Source organism: Lytechinus pictus, chromosome 10 (assembly GCF_037042905.1).
Source record: "Lytechinus pictus isolate F3 Inbred chromosome 10, Lp3.0, whole genome shotgun sequence".
Taxonomy (NCBI): domain Eukaryota; kingdom Metazoa; phylum Echinodermata; class Echinoidea; order Temnopleuroida; family Toxopneustidae; genus Lytechinus; species Lytechinus pictus.
This window is the reverse complement of record NC_087254.1, coordinates 22,873,671-22,898,229: the sequence shown is the minus strand read 5'-3', so window position 1 is coordinate 22,898,229 and position 24,559 is coordinate 22,873,671. Positions and strand designations below refer to the sequence as shown.

Sequence of the window (24,559 nt, the reverse complement as noted above, 5' to 3'; positions counted from 1 at the left end):
ACTGCAAGTAATTGCGTATCTAAAGAAATGTTTTAATGTTCATCATATTACGGCCTGGTCCCACTGGCTGACGGATAAAAAAAGTATTCGTAAAGGACACAGATGCGCAAAATTTCGTGGGTGGCTCCATCCGTTTTCATCCACTCCAGAAATGGACAAAATTGACGAAAAATTTGTAAAAACATAACGGAAAAGAACGGATGTGGGTAGTACGTAGCGCAGATGTTAAACGGTTGTTAATCGGAAACCTTGCGGATGGAAGTGGATGACAGCTCTGTTACCGGGGGTTTAGAATACTTTAAGAGATGCATATGCTTGCATCCTTTCTATTTCCGTGCTACTAACGATGTATAGACGTTCCACGTACTTTATCTTTCCTCCCTCTTTCCGTTGTTCAGCTTCAGTGGATCTGAGTCGGAGGATGCAGAGAGGATACAGCGGATGTGGAACGTTTGTTGCTCGTATATATGTTGCGGATTTACATAATTCCGGCGGAAAGTTCATCCATTCTATCAGTTTTATGCAGCTCAAGACTTTTGGCGCGGATGAAATCACAGTGGACGGATGCTCGATAGATAGAGCATATGTAACGTGCTACATGTATGAGTACACAACGGATGCATAGCGTATTCCAACAGATGGCAAGATTTTTTTTACATTTTACATCCGCTTTGCATCCGTAAGTGCAGTGGGACCGGGCCTTTACCAGCTTCTAGTATTACGATAAGCTATATAAAAACTTTACTGGCTATCATTCACTGACAATCAGCACAACATAATGCACTGAAAAATGGTATTAAAATCCTCAGTACAAATGTGTGATTTCCAGTCTTCAAAATGTAAAAGAAACTAGAAAATAAGTACACATCTACATGTTACAGCACCATTTTCTTTCCAATATTCTTTTCATAGAAATGAAACCTTATTAAAAAGGTTTGATTGCTCTTTAGATTAGATTAAGAGAAAGAAGCAATTACCTCTTCCTTTCTTTGTAATGCTGTATTCTTTTCTAATTCAGCATGCTTAGCTTTCTCTTGGGATTCCGTAGCTTCACGCTTCCATGCATCACATGCCTGCAAGAATCAAAGGAAAACAAAACTGAAGGCCACCATACACCCACTGCCAGCTTGCTAGGTCTGCTATCACCCATTTCAGCATAAAATGCTAGATGTGATTATTAAAATGTGTAACATAAAACTGTCAAAGATTCTGAGTCATCCTATGACTGCTGTAAGTTGAAATTTAAGCCTAATTTGTTCCTTTTCATATGTATAAAATTAAATTGAATTTTTAATCACTGCATTCATATGACTATTTACCTACAATTTTTAACAGATCTGAACTTCAATCCAAACGTAAAGTTTGAAATTCATAAAAAGTTTGATTTTTAACATTGTCTTGAGCATCAAATAAGATTCTATACTGTTTTTAATCAAATTTCAAAGAAAAAATGCAAATGTCATATTTTCTTCTTCAAAATCAAACCTGATTCAAGTTGTAAGATATGCAGTGGCCTTTAAATCTCTCTCTAAAAAGAAAATTTATCAAAATGCACCTCAGATATTTATTTGCAAGAAGGAATTCATAAGCACAACCAACTAGAAATGCACCACGATTTTATTTGAATAAATACATCATAAGTATTCTTGTTTGAAAAAAGGCCTGATAAGTTCTGATTGATGAAGGCAGTCATGAGATTATGATCTTGACCTCTCTTCCACAGACCTAAGTAAACATTCATCTGTGGTGTTCTCATGTAATTGTAAACCTCAATCAGACAGGGTTGAAATAATTACAGTATATTCTATGTTATTGAGATTTATTACCCAAATCTAATTGCAGAAGACCACAGAGTATGTGGTAGCATTATTTGGGATGATTTTGAAGACTATAATTCATGCTAGTTTTTTTCTCCCTATTTCCCTTTTATATTTTTTATAGACTCTGCTTTCAATTCATACATTTGTCCTGTTGCATACAAGTTACTGTTTAGTGGGGGTGTCGTGGTCTAGTGTATATGACTCTCGTCTTTCAATCAGAGAGACGTGGGTTTGAATCTCAGGCATGGCGTGTTTTCCTTCAGCAAGAACTTTACCCACATTGTGCTGCACTAGACCCAAGTGAGGTGAATGGGTACCAAGTACGATTTATTCCTTGAATGCTTTAGCACCTATACAGCGGCTCAGCTACAGCTGGGGTAATAATATGATACCAAGTATCAAGCGCAGTAGAGTATATGCAATTATAGTAGCTGCGCTTTACAAATGGAATATATATTATTATCAATATTATGGTTGTGTCTTAGTCATCCAATGGTAACTTCCTTGAAATCCATGATTTCAATTTGCTAATGAGTACTGTTACCATGGTAATTAAGATTTGATTTACCATGTATTAATTTTCAAGCAATAAGGCCTTGACTGTCAGTTTCTTGAAACAGGCGTGTCTTTTGAAAGATTTTTTAAATAGAAATCTGGCTATATTGTTTCAAATACAAAATCTTGTCTGTCTGTGCGGGTGTGATTGGTTTAAACTTGTTTAGCTGATGAAGTGCAGATATTACATTTCCTGAATTCTATATTCAGGAGTACAAATTTGTTTATTTTACTTGCATTTGATCTAATTTCCAATTGCTTCGAGAGCATAATTGAGGAAGTAGTTGAAATGACAAAAGTAAATGTAAAATGCATTGATGAAAAAACAATGCAAATTTTCAGTTTGAAGATTTTGGAGGACTAGTTGTAGTTTTGTTTGGTATTAAGGCTTTTAAAGGATTGCAGGTGATGGAGATATTGCAGAAAAAATTACCTTGTGGCATCAGTGCCAATATTTTTCTGAGATGTTTGAACAAATGGATCCTAGCAGATAAATGTTGTTTATTCTAAGAGATTGGTTAATGATTTCCTTTCAATCATATCGCTTGATCAAACTATTAATTGGACAAAGTCCACTTCCTCATTGTACATTTCAAACACAGAATAACATATGAATGAAAGGGGTCTTAAAAACAATAAAAATTTGCTTTACTCCAAAAAATGATTTTGCTTTGAAGGTTTACTTAAAGTATTGGTAGTAGAAAGTGATCTGATGAATTTTAATATTAATTTCCGGAATATTAATGACATGGCGACTCATTGCCCCATACAACTGTGTCACATCAAACAATTGATATTTACTACCTGTATGTGCATATTATGCACAAGGACATTAAATGACATATGTGTCAGTTACTTTCAGAAAGTGAAAAACTGTAACTTCCAAATGGTCCACTCAACATGCATCGTATGTTACTAAAAAAAAACAGCAATCCAACATCATTGACCCTCTAGCACCTTCTGACATGTCAGGCAAGCTTGTATTAAAAATGAAATTTGGATAGAGTAAGAGAGGCATAACTTGCCAGAAAGCTTGTATCATAAAATTTGACCTCAGATACCTCAATGGATCAAGACTAAAGCCATTCCCCGTGGTTTATTTTCAATTGGGCTAATGCCCATTCGTCCAATTACCAACTCGTCTACTTTCATTTCGTCTAGCATCAGTTCGTCCACTATCCACATGGGTGATATGGCAAGATATGTGACAGTAATGTATTCAAACATAATCCTCCGAAAAATAATCTTTGTGTCGAGGATCTACTTGTGGATTATTTAAAATGTTTCATTTTAAAGAAGTGCTGCAGTTACACCCATAACAACTTCCTTAAGTCGACTGATATATTATCAGTCAATAAATAAGTGTTTGGTACCGCAAAATCATAAAAAAGCCTTAAAAATGGAAATGAAGCTTTTTGGCATGCACTCATCGGTGTAAAATCGCATGAATGACTAGAACGCTAAGGAGAAACAATATATAATGGAACCCAAAGAGACGATGGATGCTCAACAGCGAGATGTGATTGGCTGTCAAGGTAAACAATTTAGGCTTAGTACCAGCCGTAAATTGAAGCAAAGCAATGAATATAACGCAAGGGTTCATACGAACCCTTCTTATTATCAGTGAGTTTGGAGTTAAGTTTCGTTGGTGTGATTGTAACCGAAGTGGACAAACATTTCAATTGTATGCATAAAACATTCATAAGTTTATTTGCTTTGAAAAGAATAGGATGAATATAACAGGAGAGGTGACCAAGAGAAATGGCCTACTGTCCATTGATAAAAGAATCTGGATAAATAATGGACATATAACCCAAGTAACACTTTCCATGGAAATCACATAAAATAGACTTTGAGAAATTGTCATAAGGATGCTATTCCATTATGGATTCAACACATGATTGGCCTAAACCCACTATATGCTTTTTGTGCACTGATAACAATGACGCAAAGTCAAACAATATCACAGTTTGGCTTTAATACTTGTGCAGTTGAAGAATTAGAACATTAAATCTTCAGGAATTGATTAGGTCTTAAAAGGGGGTACCAACTGAAGGTCTCGTAATCACATACACAGAGGGTGCATTTAGACGAGTAGAAACACTGTGAAATCAATGAAACATAATGGCCCAAATTCACAAAGGTGGTTTTAAAACCATCGGTTGAACCTATGGTTTACACAGATATCCTGTATAAATTACAAATTGACGCCTGCTGTGGTTATCCACGCTATTTTTATTCACGAGTCCACTGTTTTGAATTAATAAGTCCACTCTCCAAACAGTGGACTCATTAATAAAATAGTGTACTTAACATGGCAACAGGCATCAATTTTGTGCACTGTGACAAAAGCTCGCATCAGCATTGGATATTTTGCAATGTACGTAGTGAATAAGCATAATTTATACAGGAAATCTGCATAAACCATGGGTTCAAGCGGTGGTTTTAAAAACCACCTTTGTGAATTCGGGCCATTTACTCTTGGATTTGGTACATTGAACTATGTATGACAGAAGGTGCTAAAGGGTTAACAATCAGAACAATATAAACCAAAACATTCACTGTGTTAGTCAAATCTACAAGAAGGTGCTTAGCTGGGGACTATTCCACAAAGCTACTCATAAAGTTACGAATGATATTATGAATAAATGGAATGTGTGCTTGCACTAAATACGATACTCATTTCCTTTTTTTTTTCAACAAAGGTGGACCGTATTTTCCTATCCCCTTTATTTTGAAAAATAATAGCCTTTGCATCCAAATGCTTTTTAATTACAAGAATTGTTATCAACAATGATCCTATTTCAACTAGCTGATTGATCTAATAATTATTTAAAAACTGGTTTATCACTCAAACCATATTCCAATCATTTGTAAAGTCTTAAAATACTATACAAATAGCTTCATGAAACAGTCGCCTAGATCAATGCCAGCTCTAAGTCACTCACCTGTTTGGCCTGTGCCCATGACTCCTCCCACTTCTGGACCTGCCCTCTCAACGTGTTGACTTCTTCTTGTAACCTGCCTACATCAGTCTCCCCCTCGCCCCCTCCACCGGTGTGGTTCTGCCCCCCTGATCTGGTCCCACTGGTAGAATTGGATGATGAGGTTGTTAGAGGTGTAGTGGAGCTAGGAGACCCTGAGGCAGATCCTATAGGATCTCCTAAGATGTGTCCTAAACCTATGTGTCTTAGACTAGATGGTACTGTGTTGGGTTGACTCATAAATGCAGCTGCAGCCTGATACACAAAAAAAAGAATATCAAATACCAATAATAAAACATAATGTTCTGAGGTTGTCAGGTGTGTTTGAACTGGGAGACCCTGAAGTAAAAATTAAGGAGTCTCCCATGATGTGTCCCAGCGATCAAGGAATTATATTAGGGTCTTTATTTATTTGCATGTTGTCTAGTAGATTGGGACACAAGTATGTCATATTTTGTGTTTACAGCGTACAATGTCTGTGGGGAGACAGACAATGGTCAAACCCGACTAACATTAAGTGACATATCCAACTGTTCATAAAAATACAAAGTTCGCCAAAAATAATGTCTGTCGCCAGGACAGCAGACATGCAGTTTGACATTTTCACATACTATGTCTATCACAGTACCCCACTCCACTGACATCTTGTTCAAGCTGTGAACACAAAATCAAGCTATTAAGAAGTGCTGTCCACTAGTAAACAACCAAATCAAAAGGTACCTATTGACCGACACTAGACTATGTGGCTATAACAAAGAACTTGTAATTCACTGTTTTCCATACAATCAACTGAAAAGTAACCCCTGTCTATTTCTACAACTGACCTGCTCTATTTGTTGTTGTTGATGTTGTTGCTGTTGTATGTGTTGTGGAACAAATGCCGGTGGTAACTGTGAAAGGGGGGAAGCCGGACTCTCTGGCATAGAAGACTTGTGATTTAGACTGCTACTGGTTGGGATGTTGACAGGTGCTGATGATCCTAAACTCAAACCTGAAGAAAAAATGGGATGAAAATGAGATAAAAAGGGAACAAAATAAGATGCAAACATGTAAAATGGTGGAAAAGAAGAAAAACTTCGTACAAAAAGAGTACAGTGAACCCCATGAAGGGTTGTTGTCATTTTTCTTTCTTTTCTTAAATGAGTATCCCCCACAAGGACTCCACTTTTATTTTGATTATTTATGTGACTTCAAAACCTAACTATTTTAGAAATACAAACTGTGATTAGCATCATGCAAGTGAGACCAATGCTATATAATCATGACTGAAACAAAACCTTTTGTTGGAGATTTTCAATACAGGAATTATCCAATGCAAATGTGCTGTGTGTCTTCATATCTCATACTACATGATAGGTCAGGGCGAGAGCTGTGGAAAGTTAGGTTTACCATAGATGTCAATATGGAGCGATTGTCATGAAGAAAATCAAGAAATCAGAATATGTGCAGCATTATTTATTATATTGGCGACAGCCAAGGCAATTGTGCTTATAACTGAAGAGAACCAAGGGACTTCTAGGAAGTGTTTCATAAAGCTCTTTGCAAGTTGGCCCCCCCCCAAAAAAAAAACAATTAAGAAATATGAGAGCAGCTATTGACTTTGGTATATTCAATGTTGCTCTGTCATATTGCTGAATTTTAATAATGAAATAAACAAAAGGTTAGTATGAAAATGTCAAATATGAATATCTGAGAAGGGTGCAGAATGTTATATTCCAACAAATATGGTAAAAATATGAAAAACAAGCTTGTGAACGATATGGCACTAGATATCATGCATCTGATAAAACAAGCCAAATTTCATGCTTTGACTAAAAAATTATCAAAATGAAAATAAACGACATATTTTTTTTCTGATTATTTTAGGTCAGAAATCTTCCATCGACTGAAAATCAACCAAAACGCAACATGAAATGGTTCAAGCCCGTCTATTGCAATAATACTGGGCATGCATCATGCAAACTATCATCAAAATCAGCAGACTATATAACAAAGCAATTAGGACCAAGAATACTACCCTAAAATCCTATTTATTTCGTTTTGTTACTCTAATGTTAGTTTAATAGTAAATCAGAGAGAACCCTTCTAGCGTGGATATATTATAGACTTACCCAATGATAAATGGCCCAAACTTGTAGTGGAACTCCCTATTGATGAATTATCATTGTCCAACTCTTTGTCTATCGCCGCTACATCAAAGTCATCCATATTCAGTTCATCTAAAGCATTCCCTGGGAATATATAAAATAAGGTCAGTCCTCACTGCATGGTGGAGGCATTGTAGTAGGAGTAGTAGTAGCAGTATTGGCATTAGTATTAGTAGTGGTGGTGGTGGTGGTAATAGTAGCAGTAGAAGTATAAGTAGCAGCAGCAGTAGCAATAGTGGTCGCCATCGTCATGATGGAAATAGTCATTGGTGTCGTATAACAGTAGCAGTAGTATCAATAAATAATTAAGGACAATAGTAGTAGGGCTTTTGGTGTAGTACTAATATTAGTATATGGAGGGAGTAGTAGTAGGTGAAAGAGGGTTTAAAATGTCACAATATAGTAGTAGAAGGGATAGAAAAGTTGTTGTAGTAGTCAACATTGTTGTCGCTGCAGCTGTAGTAGTGGTAGTAGAAGTAGAGAAGTGGTGGTGGTGGTGGTAGTAGTGGTAGTAGTAGTAGTAGTAGTAGTGGTAGTAGTGGTGGTAGTAGTAGTAGTAGTAGTAGTAGTAGTAGTAGTAGTAGTAGTAGTAGTAGTAGTAGTAGTAGTAGTATTAGTAATATTAGTAGTGGTAGTAGAAGTAGAGAAGTAGTAGTGGTAGTGGTGGTGGTGGTAGTAGTAGTAGTTGTTGTTGTAGTAGTAGTAGTAGTAGTAGTAGTAGTAGTAGCAGTGGCAGCAGTATACTTATTACCCATTCAATTGTAATTGTTCTGTGGTAGAAAACCATTGCTTGGATTCTATAGTATGTTGCCTTGCAAAGGGTTTGGGGTTAATGGGTTGGTTTATGTCATTTTATTTGAATATGAGTACGCTTCATGGTTTGACCTAAGAAAATTATATCAAACCTAAAACTATTCAAGTGACAGGAAATCAATAGGAATTTAGCCAAAAAAATTTTGAAAGTCTTTGGCCAACACGAGACCAAGCCTTTTTCCAAAAATATTTTACAACAATTTATTCATTCAAGTACGAAGCAATATTGATAATCTCAATGAGTCATCATTTTAAGATTAAGAAGCTTACAATAAAAGTATTAAATTAAAAATAAATGAAAAAGAGAAATTTCATGCCAAGATGACTTGATATTTAAAAAGGTTACCTACCAATTTTCTCGAAAGGTATGAATAGAATTGTACAAAATGGGTACTAATATCTTACTTCATATGACAAAAATCTTAAATGTAAAAACATATTTTACAAAAGACTTGAGAGCACTGCCTCCACAATTGCAATTTTTTAAAGTGAAATAATAAAAAAAATAATAAGTTTGCATAGTGACAGCTTCAGGTGCTACATGAACTGACTAGCATTTGAGAACATCAAAACAGTGAAAACAACAAAATTTGTAAAACAAAAAAAAAGTAAATCAATCAATCAATGAATATTAATGAAAAGGACAAACTATAATGAAATATAATTATATCCACAAGTAAGAACACAAGATAACTGCACATGCCTTATGCGTAAGTAAATTGCAAATGATATCAGCCATGAGATTTTTGTGTACCAACAGAGGAACTTAAAGACAACTGTTTCAACAACGAATGTCAATCAAAAGACACATGGACACATGCAGAACCATGTCTATGACAAAAAAGGAATACTAACAGATAAGAAATATGACAGCATTGTTGTGTAGTGTTTTTTTTTTGGGGGGGGAGGTGAGGGTGTTCTGCTATTGAGTCAGATTACTGTACGTTACTATATGCCATTTTCATTCAAAGTATGTACATGTATGTAAACGTGTCATGGTGCAGTGCTTCTGACTCACATCTCTATAATAGAGGGCCATGGGTTCAAATCCTCCCCAGGCATTCATTCAACTCAGCAAGAAATTTACACAAGTGCTCGCCAATAAGACAGCATTATTAACCTGGCTTTAGAAGAACAGCTGTTATGCATTCTGCATTTTAAGAAATATATTCCTGCCAGAAATGTGTGAAGATTCTGACTCGTGTATCAGATGGACATGGATTTAAATCTTATCCAAGGCATTTATTTCCTTATACATATTATGCTGCACTGCACCCAGGTGAGGTTAATGGGAGCCAGAGTCCCGCATTACAAAGTGTTGCGATTGATCCAATCAACCACAACTATGGACGGCCAGCAACGTCAACATCTAAAATGCAAATTTGTTCAAAACGTTTTCTAGAAATGATCCATATTCATACATTCATCTTTCTCTTGAAGATTCAGAGTGATTCTCTTTGTTTACTAATGAGGTTATGGTATTTATGGACTTCCATACAGTTGAGATTGATTAGATGGATCGTAACTCTTTATAAGACAGTGCCCTGGCATGCATTCATTCCTTGAATCCAGGAAGCATGTTAACAGCTGCTTTTTAAAAGCTAGGGTGCAGTGTAATATTATGTTGCATTATAAAAGTAGAGTGCTTAGAGACTTCTGACAAAGGAAGTAACAGCACAGTACAATCAACTTTCATCAATATCAAGTTTACTCCATATCTTTCCCCTGTAAAACTGGGAACAACGAGGAGTACTCCGCCATGAATCATGCCACCTACCTATAACAGATTCCACAGTATCGCTTGTAGGATAGAATGGTTGTGCATTGACAGACATGGAGCTAGTAAAGAAAGAACTTGTGCTGTTGCTTGTCGTCAGAGGAATAGGACACGTCGGGAAAAACAGATTCTGTGGGGGAAAAAATCACAATATTTGCTGTGATTATCATTTCAAATATTACAATATCAGAAACAAGATAATAGGACGCTTTATAAAATGCCATCCCTTTTTTAGTTTTCATCTGATTTCAATGTAATGTTTGACTTATAGCTGCTGGGTGTTTCATAATGCTCTTCTTAAAGTTATAACATTCATAACGACTGGATCAAGTTCTTAAGTGCGAACCCAGCACCATAAGGATATCTCATTTATCCAAGAAAGGGTCATCAAGTAAAGTCATTTCTAACTTAGGAAACACCCACCTGGTTTAATTCAACAGTGGATATCCATCTAATATCTACTCCAATGCAGGGTGTCCCAATAACAAAATGTAACCAGGGGCCCGTAACACAAAACTTAGCAATGATCGTAGAACATTTTTCTACCGTTGATCCTATTGCCTACAATGTACAAATCAATCGTGAAAATCAAGCTTACGATCAATCGCTACCCTTTGTGTTACGGGACCCAGAAGATGGGTACTTACTGAATTATCGTCCTTCTCTGCATTGTGTGAACGATGATAGCTAGAAGTTTCAGATATGGATGAATAGCTACTTGATGCACTGTTAGAGCGAGGTTTGCCTATGGGTCCCAGACTGCTACTACCCGGGCTGTTAAGATTAGAGGCATCACCACTCCCGATGTGACCATGGACATTGGGTGGTACAAATGAAAAATCAAGACATAACTCCTGAAGGGAACAAAGAGATGGGTAGGAAAAATATCAAATATCACTCTATTAGAGTCAGTTGGGCTTGAGCACTTATAGGAAGTAGTTAAAATTTGATGACACCAGACTCTGAAAAGCAGAGGAAAATCCCTGTAATTTAAACATAATTGGGGATCAGCCAATAATGCAGTATCATCAAACTGAAATTTTATAAATTCCTTTGCTGGATTCTGCAAATTTCAGACTAGAGCTTTACCACGAGATGACGGAAAAATAGACATAGCAATTACATATCATATCTTAGTCATAAAATTCAATTTCACTTTATTTGATGGACACCTGTTTCAAGTTAAAAACAGCAAGCCAGTGATAAGCTTCTACAGGAAAATTGCAAGGCATATCACATTTCCCCCGTTTTGGTTTATATTTCCATTTATCACGTTAAGTTCTCATTACACAAAAAAAAATGGTTTGCAAAGACAGTCATAATCTCTACTGTACATCAAGATTAATATTGCAGAAGTAACATATAATGCAATTATTTACAGCAACAAAATTTTAAATGATTTTCAGAATTTGCACGAAAATAATTAAAGGTAATACTACATCTTGTTGCCTACATCGGTCACGTCTTTACTAAATCATCATCATCAAGATCATCATCATCATCATCATCATCATCATAATCATCATCTTATCATCATGACCATTATCATCAAGATCATCATCATCAACAGTAAACCAATATATCAGGCTATGAGAAAGTATAGTGGAATAATTTATCCGAGGTTGGTCTGGCAATTACTATTTTTCCCGAGGGGCGAAGCCCCGAGGGAAATATAGTAGTTTTGCCAGTCCAACCGAGGATTAATAATTTCCACTATGCTTTCAAATGAAACGCCTGATATATTTGTTTTATATCCTACTTTTAATAATTTATAACCAAAATCTATGCGCTGAGCTTGCAAAGTCGGGTTACTTGCGTTGCATTACCTACTTTTCTCCGAGCCACCGCGCTCAGCGGAACGCAGATTAGTGCCTGCGCCGACGCATCACGGGACTTGCCCGGGAGAGACAGCTCGCTGGCCGTTGCGCCTGAGAGTTTAGCTAAATATCCAGTTTTCTGAAATACATGTAATGACGTCAGAATATTGGTATAGCGAAAAATATATCGAGGTCTGACGTCACGCATCATCATAGTTGAAATATATTTGGTCACATGATGCTATTTGAACCAATCACTATACAGGATTCAATCTATGTAGGATATAATACTTAATAATCAGTTTAGCATGATTGAATAGTTATTTCAATCTATTAAAGAATATAAATCTTCCATATCACTGATTTCTCAGAATCATAAATCATCTACATTTCCTAAAAGGTGTCATATTGTCAGTTCGTACAATACCCAGTCATGGTAGTGCAAGGTTTAAATCTCTAACAATGTGAGTATATTCAATAATAGAATCAAATCTTATTTCCTCATATCATGATGACACAAACAGCTGTATGGATGGATTTCTGAATCAATTGCTGGTAGATGTTGTTTCAATGTCACTTCTATAAGTACTCACAACTATACAAATCCCTCAATTTGAAAGACAAATGAAACAGTCAATTTCAATGCAGTTATTAAAATTGCCCAAATTTAATCACAAGTATGGGAGATTTATATCTTGACTGTAATAGACACAAAAAGACATACGTGTTAACAAGGTATCATTCCATAGGTATAATAGAATGGTTAATATAAATTTACATTCTTCAACACAGGGGGGGGGGGTATATTGATTGTGTTATTCCATACGGTTCCAGTAGGCAACAGGTTACAACATATTTAAAGCCTCCTTGTATTCTTCTAAATTTTATTTGGAATCAATATAAGTATCCTAAATTATTTAGACTAGTAACAAACTAGCAAAATTGCCAATAGGCGATACACTAGATCAATCTACAGTCTTCAATGCACTCGAATGGATTAAATCCTATCTTTCAGAGAGAAGGCAGTCAATCGAAATGGATAATACTACATGTATGTCAGATGGATTCAAGGTGCCTTTCGGTGTACCGCAGGGGTCACGTCTTGGCCCCTTATTGTTTACTATGTACACAAGTAGACTTCTTACCAATATCACAAGAGAGTTTCCCAGTATAACTTCCCACAGCTAGCAGACGACACACAACTATACTTATCTTTCTCCCCAAATGCATCATGAGATGATAAATCTTTAGAAGATTGTGTGGCATATATTAGAACCTGGATGTTTCAAAATAAGTTAATGTTGAATGATAGGAAAACTGAATTGTTGGTCATTGGTACCCCACATCAGGTTTCAAATTTGGGGGCTATAGCTTAACTGTTGGCGATTCGGTTATAACTCCATCAGATAAAGCCAGAAACCTTGGTGTAGTCTTTGATACCCACTTAAGCATGGAATCACAAATCATCAATGTTTGTAAGTCCGCTTATTTTATGATCTATAACTTGAGACATATCCGTAAATTTTTTGATCAAGACAGCATGAAAACTATTGTTCATGCTTGTATCACAAGTAAATTGGATTATTGTAATAGTGTTCTCTATGGATTACCCGATTCTCAAATAAGCAAACTGCAGAGAGTGCAAAACACATGTGCACGTTTAATACATGTATGTCGTCTTCCCAAATTCTCTCCAGTCACCCCATTACTGAGAGAATTACACTGGTTACCTGTCCGGCAAAGAATCACATTTAAGATCCTAATGATAGTCTTTAAAGGTCTTAATGGTCAGGCCCCAAGTTATATCTCAGATCTCTTAAAATTGAAATCCCGATCTCATGACCATCACCTAAGTAGCTCAAAAGATACACTCACACTGCAAGTACCCCCACACAAGACTAAAGCAACACTAGGAGATATGTCATTTCTGATGTCAGCCCCACGACTATGGAACAAACTTCCCCTCAACATTAGGAATTCAACAAATTTACATAATTTCAAGTTAAAATTAAATACCTATCTATTCAAATAGTATGTGCAGCACCTAGGAAGCTCTTGCAGCGCAATAGAATATATAGAAATAGTTTTTGCGCTATATAAATGCATATTATTATTATTATTCTTTTATCAGCCATGCTAATAAGGGAACTTCAGCCCCAACCTAACAAATGGATAGAAAAGTTTACATGTTTCTTTTTCAGAACTATAATATATTACAAGTTTTAGATTTCATCATGGACCATTCAAGTACAAAGCATATATTGTATGTGGTAAGGATATGAGGAAACTGAAAATAAACCCAATTGACATTAGTTATTCACTCACTGTTTGAAGAGAGGGGTTGCTGACCGGATTACTCGTCGACGATGCAGATGATACAGGTGAAATTTGGGATAGACTAGACGTTTGGTCCTCTGTTAATTCACGCTGAGTGTTACTCATTTCCTCTGCAGACATGAGGAATAGAACAATGTAAAGAAACATTTATAGACAACATGAATTCACACTTCCCATTGACTAAAATATCTGTGCATAGCAATCACTCTACTTCAAAACAAATATAATATGTTCCCATTTATGACCAGCCACAAAACACCAGGGAAGGTTCTCTGTAAATAGCCTAAAAACATACAGGCTGCGCATATCTCATGCTTGAATGAACACTGATTTCGAACCTTGTTTTCTCCTTATTCTTTGAAGTGCTTACTGAATTTCTTCTACCTTCAAGCAAGTACTTGTATGGGATATTGTTGATCAATTTTGAGAATTCTGATATCTACAGTATCATTTTAAAGCTTACATGTAGGACGTGCTTTTCGAGGTTATTCTAAAAAAGTTTGGGTGACTTACATGTACGGTTGGTTTGGGAGTGGCAGGTCACATTTGGTCTAACCCAATTTTGTCTACGACTGCTTAGTTGGTCTAAAAACAAAAATTCACATACCCCTTTCCTCAGAAAAATATCTTTGTTAAGATTTGGTCAAATGAGAAATTCACATGTAATTTCAAAATACACTAGTTCATTACTTGTCAATTGGTCCAGCCCCACTTTGTCTCTGCCCATTGGTCTTAATATCAATTCACATAAATTCTTTTGCATATGTACTGTACAATGTAAGTGTTCAAGATGTAAAAAAAAAACATGAAAATAGATTTTAATCTCTCACAAATAACTCAGACTTCACAGTTATTAGAATTCTTATAGTACATATAAAAACGTTTTCATATGGAGTTAGATATTAATATTAGTTTATATGTTTGAATAACTCCTCAATACCAGCAAAACTGACAAAAAATATGAAATGAACGCTGTAGCAACAAATAAGAGCCTAGTTTCATAGAATACCAATGATTTGAGAAATTGAATTATTGATATCAAACTTTTGGGATCTTGGTACAATAAGCTATCATAACATTGATGAAATACAAGTTTTCCATCAACACCTAAATAGAAAGAGTCAATTAACCATTTATTTTCTTCAAGAGTCAAGAGATTGATTTAGTACCTTTAATAGAACTGAGGCCTTCTTTAAGGTAAACATATAACAGTGTTATATTTTTAACCTGAAGGCTTTAGGCACAGGTAATGTAACACTTAGAGCTGAAAAAGACAATTGAAGAACTGATAATTTATGATTTCTTGTGTTACATATGATAGGTACACAACACAAGGAAGTGTAATCATATTACAGAATTCTAGAGGAAACCCAGTAGAGAGTTATTCCATGCTAAATACAGAAATGCCTTTATAAATCTTTAGTAATGGTGTAATATGTGAATTTTAATATTGGACTATTTCCAACATTCTAATCTTAATTCTTTAAAAAATCTGAATTTGAACACTGATCATATATTGTGCCCTCTCTCACAAATCTTAATTTTCTTTGTAACAAAAGTCAATGAGAATAGATGCATATATCTTTAAATGTTATCCTGAACTTTTCTTCCCATTTCCTGCTTAAAGTAAAAAAAAAAATGAATTCGAACTTTGAAAGTGAATTATAATACAAGAAATTAAATATAATTTTCGAGCTCTTCCTGTAGCAGAAATTTTGCCCACTGGAGTCTGGACTTCTGCTCTATCGACGTGTTTCTACAGAGAATCATTAAATGGTATTACCCGTGTAAGTATCCAGAATTCCAGAAAACTTCCCTGCAACATGGAATGTAAGTTAATCGGATTAATCGCTCTGTAGAAAAAGTTTGGTTTAAGGGCGATATGGTTTTCGATTCTGGAAAAGATATTTCTGTTTTTTAACGATTCTTTGTCGAAACACGCTGCATGTCTGCTTGCATCATTATTACACTAAAGAGAGGTGGAAGTTATCAAAATGTCCCAATACAATAAACAATGGATTAAAAAGTTTCGAAAGGAGAGGGGTTAATTCTACCTTGCAGGCTTGCAACATAAAAAAAATGAATAAATAAATAAGTTCTATTTTAATAATGAAAATATGATCCACAAGTATTAAAATTTAATGTCCCGGATAGTTCATGCCAATTCTTTTTAATTAATATGCATTAAACTTACGGTCTACATGTGCAAATGCACAGAAAGGTCCCCGTGGGCAGTATCCAGTCTGCTGCATGTCATTACATTTGGTTGATTTATAGATTTCAGGGTGAAACTGCTGGTCCGTCCGCGTATGACAGTATTGACAATTATCAATCTGTTCACAGTTGGCTGGGTCACCCCACTCATCTCCTATTTTCACATTAGGGCATGGGGTAGACCTGTAAATACATGTATGTTAATTTAACAGAGTTACAAAGATAGAAACTAATTTCATTTTTGAAGACACGACAAAGAAGCAAATGAAGGTAGTGGGATGGAGTGGAGAAGAGGGAATTCACTCATTTATTTTTAATCTTTCCATTGCAGCATGGTACATGTATGATGGGGTAGATTATTAATAAATCATTTAAACAAAGGACTATACAAAGATAACCTTGAATGAAACATTAATATCTTTAATAACAAACAGCTTAAAGTCTGTCTAAAGCTTTCATAAAGGGTCAATAATGTGGGATAAGCTCACTTATCATTTCATAATCCGATCTTACAAAAGAATAGTGGCCACTAAGTGCTTTTTCAAACATTGGTTCTTTAAGAAAATTTGATTTTCATTTTTTAATCTATCACCCGCTCTCATGAATGTTTATTTTTCTTTTAAAAGGGCATTTCAAACATGTATGTATATATCTTACAAGTTCAATTTAGGATTTATTTATAAAAGTTACTTAATTTATATCATGCACCTTCAACAAATAAAGATTATTCAAGTATTTTCTTCAAAGAATGTAATTAAGCTTCCAACTACATGTATGAAGGCAAACCTTGTGTAAACCCATGTATTCATGCCATTTCTTGAGTAAACTGATCAATTTAACAAGTTTACAACTTAATCTCTGGGTTCCAAATATCAAAAAAACATAGTTTCTATACATTTTCCGTTGAAATGAATACAGGCAGCAATCCATTCTGACAATTTTTTTGACAAAGTACATGTAGAATTGCAAGTGCCCATTCTTTAAAAAATAGTTAAAAACAAAATCAACATCAAGACTCAGCCCTGATGTGCATACATGAATATTTTTCATGACAAAGTACAAATTCAAATTACTTTTCTTATCAATGCAAAGCCATTTACATGTACATGTAGCTGATGATGTTTACCTTATTTTCAACTTTTAACCCATTGCAGACTCAATAATTTTGCTATATAACACATGTTTTCCATAGACTCCAGCATGCATAAATGTACGCTCAGTCTCTAAGGCCCGTATTCTGAAGTCAGGTTCAACTTAGACCATGGTCTAACTCTGTGCTAAAATTATTGGAAGCCAAAAGTGTCAAAATTTTTATAAAGTTGTATATTTCTCATATTTACTGTGCTCTTTCCTGATTCTTCAATGGTGAAGACAATCATCTATTTATACTTTCTAGACAATCATGAATGATTTGAGAGCCAAATAAACTGAAATATGATATCTCTACTGTTAGTGATTTATGTAACAATTGGCTATCCATACTTAAACCACAACTTTAAACCTGAGTTTAAGTTAAACCAAATTTCAGAATACGGGCCTAAGGGATTAAGTTGATCAATGTACATCACAAACAAGCAATATTTTCTCACCTATATTTGCATTTGCGTGGATTTCTCCTCCTATCCCTGGCATTGTGATATCTAGGACATGCGTAACCTTGACGACATAGCCGAGGGGGTTTGTTACAAGGTTCTGTTTTGTAATTGGCTAATACAAAGTTTGTATCTAGACAAAGAGCAAGGGATGAGATATAATCAGGGGTCATTGGTAAAATCACAAAGATATAAAATCAATATTACGATGAGATCGATTATACAATGGAACTCTTGCCACCTAAAAGCACCTGGAAAGTGACTGGCTTTCTATGAAAAAATAGAAAGCAATTGCGTACTAGAATAGGAAGTACACTGTACATGTACACACAAATATACACTCCATAAACAATGAATTTTGATGAATCTTGAGCTACATGTACATGTGTTTTGAATTTTTAAAGAGATTTTTATTCCAAATTTACTGTAAATGATTACTTTGACATACATGTACATCACATGTATCTGCTAAAATAATTTGTTGCTTTATCACTTATGTGATCCTGTATAGAATTAATCTTTAACGGCTTAGGCTTACATGTATACATGTACATGTACATCAAAGGAAATCTCACAAAATCATAAACGGCACATGATCACAACCAGCGCCATTCTCATCTTCATTATTAACTGACATCAACAAACTCTTTCATGTATTTGTTCATTAATCAATTCCCTCATTTGTTTTCTTCAAATTAATACACTCATTCATGAATCATCATTTCGTTCCTACAGACACACAGGGTGATAAGTTATAGTCTCTTGAATGACTCAAGAAAAACCCATCCCTGTCGCTTCAATATGTCACACATTCTAATCACTTTTAAGAGCAAATTTCTCTTCTTTCCTCAAAAAGACTATCCCTTTCCCGTAAAAATATTCAATTCAAGATCCTTTTTTTTCTTCTATTTATCAGTATCTCTCTCTGGCACTTCTATTAAGATTTTTAGGTAATCTTTTACTGCTTCAGTTATTTGTATGCACCAAATGAAACAATTAATTGGGATTTTAATGATGCAGTCCTTCAATTTACATATATTGGGGGTAAGATCACTTTCCTTTGGGCCTCATTTCTAACACAAATAAACAAATAATTTACAAGGGCACAACAATTCTTCAAGGCCAATAATAATGAGAACGGTACTATTGAAGCCAATAAAAAGGACATTCAATAGCCATGGCCTTGGATTAATGTAAGCCCTGGAGTTGAGGATCTATTCCCTGATTACAATCAATCAACTCACCTTGCCATCTAGGATCATCTACATACATTGTTTTATCCTTGTCTGTTGATACAGCAGGAGGTGCTACTGAAGGAGCCTGTGTGGTGATGAGATTAGCCGTTAGGGATCCTAAGTCACTTGACAGCGTCGTGCACTCTGGAGGCAACACCGAAGGAACCCCCTGTCCTGGAGCCTTTGTCTGGGCCATCTCCCGGATGTCATAGACAGGCTGTCGTAGGTCATGAGGGCCATGTGCAAATGCACAGTGAGGACCGTTCTTGACACAGTGTCCTCTGGCATCGGTCTCATGAACACAGGTTCCTGTCTTGTAGTATCTCAAGTGGTACCTTCTCTCTGTATCTCCTGTATTTCGGTGAAGGTAGGGGCACCTTCAGATACAAATGAAAAAATGCAACATTACCACAGGAAATAAATGATAAAAACATCACTCTTAAAGTACAGTTGAGTTCTTCCTACTTGGCTACAATGCAATTTTTTTTATTATAACATTTTTTCTCACAAAAAAAAATTGTGCATACACCACATGCATTCATCATAAAATGTAAAAAGTTCAGCCAAAGAGTGTTGTGAAATTTTGTAGCAACAGGCTAAAATATATGAATGTCCATGAACTGTCACAATACACTGTATGTATCGATAATACATAAGGCACGCCAGGAGCAATGCTGGATTGAGGAGGCAACATCACATGCTCACAGGGGCTAAAAAAAATTGTGGTACTGTCAATAGCTTATGTCACCTACGTGTATATACAGTATGTAGATTTTTCTATGAAATAGGGGGAATAGAGGGAAACGCATAACACGAAAAAAAAAAAAATTTCCAGTGCCCCTGGCGATCAGATAAGACATAGGAAGTGTTGCAAGAAAACATTTGCAATCAATCACAAATTTTCTGGGTCCTGTTGCATGGAAGTTAACTCTGCCATCCAATGGTACATTTAACTACATGTACATGTACATGTGAACAGCCAATCAAAATCAAGGATTCCATGCAAGTTACATGTACATGTACCATTATTGGATGGCAAATTTACCATAATGGTAACTTTCATGCAACAGAAACCCATTCAGCGCAACTCGGACCCATGCGAGTATGAAAAGCCAAATGTCCCAAAATCCCCACGTCGGAACGTTATGTCTTTTTAGGGATATAAAAACTTTAAAAAACGGGACCAATTCGTTAAAAACTGAATGGTTGGCAACCATGAACAGGGCCCTGGTGCAATTTCACAATCAATTGATCAATTTTGGGCTTTTTTTGGGCTGTAGCAAATGGTAACTTTGCCATACAATGGTAACTTGCATGGAATCTTTGATTTTGATTGGCTGCTGAACATCGTTACCATGGTAGTTACATACTTTTGTACCATTGGATGGCAATGGTAATCCAATGGTTTCTTCCCTGAAATCATTGATTCTCATTGGCTGATTAGCATTGGATTGAAAAGAGTAACTTTTATGCAACAGGGACCTGGATAACCTACACATGTACATGTAAGTCGCATCTTTTGAGACCACAGAAATATACATGAACATGTATTTGACTAAGCTATTTAATTCTGGTCTGAGATAATAATTTGATAATTTACATAACATGAAGGCAATTATTTGACTTAATATCAACTTCAACAGAGTGTACTGTATTCATGAAGGGTTTCACTTTATATGCTCAAGCTCAACTCATCAACATAAAAGTTCCCGATCTTTCCTTGAGTCAAGAACTACATGTACCGTACAGTATACTGTAATTGTGTGCAGATACAGAAACATAATTGAAATATTTTGCTGTCTGTTACTGTACGATGTACTTTACATGTACTTTGTAGCTTTGTCATATTATGTTTGTTTCTAAAACATTTTGCTAAAATCTTGAATATTAAAACTGACCTTATCACATGGAGAAACTTTCTTCTGGGAGATTAGATTTGTCACAGAAGTTTCAGAACAACAAGATTTCTTTTCCCATACATTTGATTTGGAATGTTTGTAATAATTTGGTATAAATACCAATAGTAATTTTTGAAGCAATGAATTGCTTGCCATCTGTGGATAAATTTTTTTCACCTTTGCCCCCCCCCCTTAGATTTTTCAAATATACACACCAGATATGTACAATACATCTTTCCTTCTTCGTTGATACTGTTAAATAACACTAGTCTAGTATATACAAACTCTATATGCATTATGTAGCATTGTAGATTATATCATTTTCTTCGATAGAAATACATTTACATGTATACAATACATTATACTGAAAAGTTCAAACTACCTTGTACTAATTTGCAGAGAAAGTGCTTAAAATGCATACTTAGAATGAGACAGCTGAAATCTGTCTGTTTGGAGGAGTTTTTATACATTTTTAAAACACTTGTTTACATTGTAAGTGGAGCCAAAGGAGTTCAGCGGAAGAGCCAATGTACAGTACTACAGAGACAGAAGCTTTTGGTCTTAGAATGTAAACACACATGTACTGTAATTGTTTCATTATGGATGACATTTTTGGATTTGAGTGTGTGTGTGTATGTGTGTATTTTGAGTCTGGGACCAACCTTTAACGTCACCATCCGAAAGACTTGACCAGGGCTCACACCTCTGCATCAATTTGTAACTTCTCCACATAGCTTGGATTACAGGCGCACGCCACAACACCCAGTACAATTTACTACAGTAGGCTTTACACTTCAATCATTTTTACGCAAAAGCAATCACTGGCCATACTTCAGAGTATAACAGTCTATCAACGCAAATACAGAAACAGATTATATGTACAGGTATGAATATCTTTTAAAGCAAGTCAGATAATTAGGTGAATGCTAAATGCAGGCCTTTAGAATCATTTTAGTATAATCCAACCTACATCGTACAGTAAAGCAAAAAAATATATAATAGGAATGCTACATGTATATAAGTTTGAAAAAGGACATTTTTTGTCATTTGTAGTGTTCTTTAATTTCAGGAGTTTGTGGTATTTCTTCAAGTGCCTACACAGTAAAAAAATATAGCACATTGTTTAAGCCTGTCACTGTAACAAGTTATTTAAACTTTTTTTTTTAAATTTAAACAGTTGTTTAAAAACTTTAAACAATAATTATAAGATTGATGGGCTTAAACAACGTGCTTGATTTTTAAACAGCGCTTTTACAGTTTAAGCACAGTACATTCTTGTACCAATTGGTAATAAATATAACACATACCAATCATCATTATAGGTCTACATGTACATGTAGATGTAGCATACTTCTGTATAAAATTTAAACATTATTCTGAATGATTTTTTGGAAAAGTTGTCAAAATCTAAAGCCCCCATCACACTTATTTGGAATCAGCAGGAATCAAGCAGAAGCTGGAAAGAAAAAAATATTCAAAAAATCTAGAAATTTTTGGGAGGAACTTCACAATTCTTCACACCAAACTGGAGTTGAAATTCAGTAAATTGACCAGGTGTATCATCATACACTAGTCAAAATGAACCGCAATGGAGTCAGATTGATAATTCGTGCTACGTTCTCGGACATTCTAGGGGCATTCTAAATATCCTGACTGCATTCTGAGTGCATTCGAAATATTTTTGTCATTTCTTTTGGCCGTCCCGAAGGTTTTGGTCATGTTCAAAACATTTGAGGAATATTTTCGAACGGTGTTCAAAGTAGATTTAAATGACCAACTGGTTGTCAAACAATAGTCCTTTCATTCAGGCCAATTCTGCTTGATTCGGAATAAGTGTGATGGGGGCTTAACATCACAAACATGCAACAAACAATATTTTTTTTTTCTGCTTCATTCATTTTTTTAAACTTCCTTTTCTAAATATTTTGTTTGGATCTCCCTTCAAAATTAATTAAATAGCAAGAATAATACATTTATTTGGCATAAACATTCTCATTTGATTAAAAGGCTGCTATCCATTTGAAAAACATAATTACCAATAGTTACACAAACCTGGCTATGCTCAGGTGCTGTTTGTTTTAAAACACTAACGTTATACTAGGGTGGTTGTTGGAATTGGGCATTCTGCATGTGCAGGGCCAGGGCCGGGCCTAGTATTGCAAATCACAGTCAGATGTTCACTACCTTTTGCACTATCAAATGGTTAGATTTGGATGGAGTTCTGCTCAGAAACATGAAACCCCAATTCCCCAATCATGACAGATTACTGGTCCGGGCCGAGCTGACCCTTATCACTTGCCTGGGATGATTGCATGCCGTGCCCGTCCCATTCGGCCGTCACGCTCCGAACAAAACAAGGCACGCAATTAAACGTGCGGGAGCGCGCCCAAATATGAATCCACTACATTTGCAATAGCACATTGTGAATTGTTTGGATGTAACTACATTGCAGCAGCGACAGATTTTGCCGTTTTAACCCAATAACACATGATTTTAACAATATCAAAATAGTCTGTGGTAAATTTAACATAAGTTGGTATGCAATACATCGATGCTTTCTTCTTGTCGCTTGAACTACTCGAGTGCAAATTTCTGTCAAATTATGTCAACAAGTTTTTTGCGTATCGGCAATAACAAACATGGCGTCATTAACGCACTACAGCTGAGCTATCTCTCAACTCCGGGACAAAAACAATGGCAATACTCACTCATCTCTGTCTTCACAAAGGCCTGAAGTTTCGTCATACTTGGAGCAATATATATCCGGGCTATAATTAAATGTTCCATCACGTTTTCGTATCGGTCTCCTTCTTCGTTGATTAAGAAAATGCCATTGAAAACAAGTAAAAGGTCGATGATTTGGACACTTGTGTTGCAAGAAATCCTGGCATTGTTGTGTACGAAACTCCTTCAGGTAACTGAAAAGTAAAGCGAAAAAACATCATGAAGACAACATGGAAATATTTTGAAACAATCATAGAATGAAGCAGAATGTATTAATCACAGTATTCGTATACTCACGTATAGTGAAAAGGTTTTTCTGGTTGAGCAGAAACGACTTGATTAGCCGAAGTCTTCTGCTGCTCGGACGGCATTTTGATAACTTTAGCTGTTATTGTACGTGCACGCCGCACGTACGCACATACGATGGGAATTTAGCCCGCGCGAAAACCTCTTCTTTGCAAAGCCAATCAGCTTCACTCTGACGTCAAAATCCTCAGCCAGTGAATGAAGTCACATGACCTGGGCTTCCCCCTGACGTCACGTATTTTGGCAAAACAGCTGAGCGATACACACGTGCATTTGTTTACCAAAACAAACGACAAATAACTTTTAATTGCGATTAATTCAAATCTCAAAAACTCTTGAC

At 35.6% G+C, this 24,559-nt stretch overlaps 1 protein-coding gene across 2 annotated transcripts in view; it reads right to left on the bottom strand.

Moving 5' to 3' along the window:
* LOC129269309 (RING finger protein unkempt homolog) overlaps positions 1-24,393 on the bottom strand; it is a 28,840-nt gene extending 4,447 nt beyond the window's left edge. Inside the window, exons 1-12 of one of the 2 annotated variants that reach the window (XM_054906802.2) lie at positions 24,211-24,393; positions 23,898-24,107; positions 19,301-19,668; positions 18,054-18,189; positions 16,445-16,647; positions 14,239-14,360; positions 10,744-10,950; positions 10,097-10,226; positions 7,471-7,590; positions 6,184-6,350; positions 5,324-5,614; positions 978-1,073 (exon numbers count right to left, since the gene is read on the bottom strand). In XM_054906802.2, coding sequence (XP_054762777.1) covers positions 978-1,073; positions 5,324-5,614; positions 6,184-6,350; positions 7,471-7,590; positions 10,097-10,226; positions 10,744-10,950; positions 14,239-14,360; positions 16,445-16,647; positions 18,054-18,189; positions 19,301-19,668; positions 23,898-24,107; positions 24,211-24,284 — 2,124 coding nt within the window. In that variant the 5' untranslated portion in view covers positions 24,285-24,393. The remainder of the gene's footprint in view (positions 1-977; positions 1,074-5,323; positions 5,615-6,183; positions 6,351-7,470; positions 7,591-10,096; positions 10,227-10,743; positions 10,951-14,238; positions 14,361-16,444; positions 16,648-18,053; positions 18,190-19,300; positions 19,669-23,897; positions 24,108-24,210) is intronic. The other variant, XM_054906803.2, reaches the window with a different exon arrangement.
* Positions 24,394-24,559: the final 166 nt, after the last annotated feature.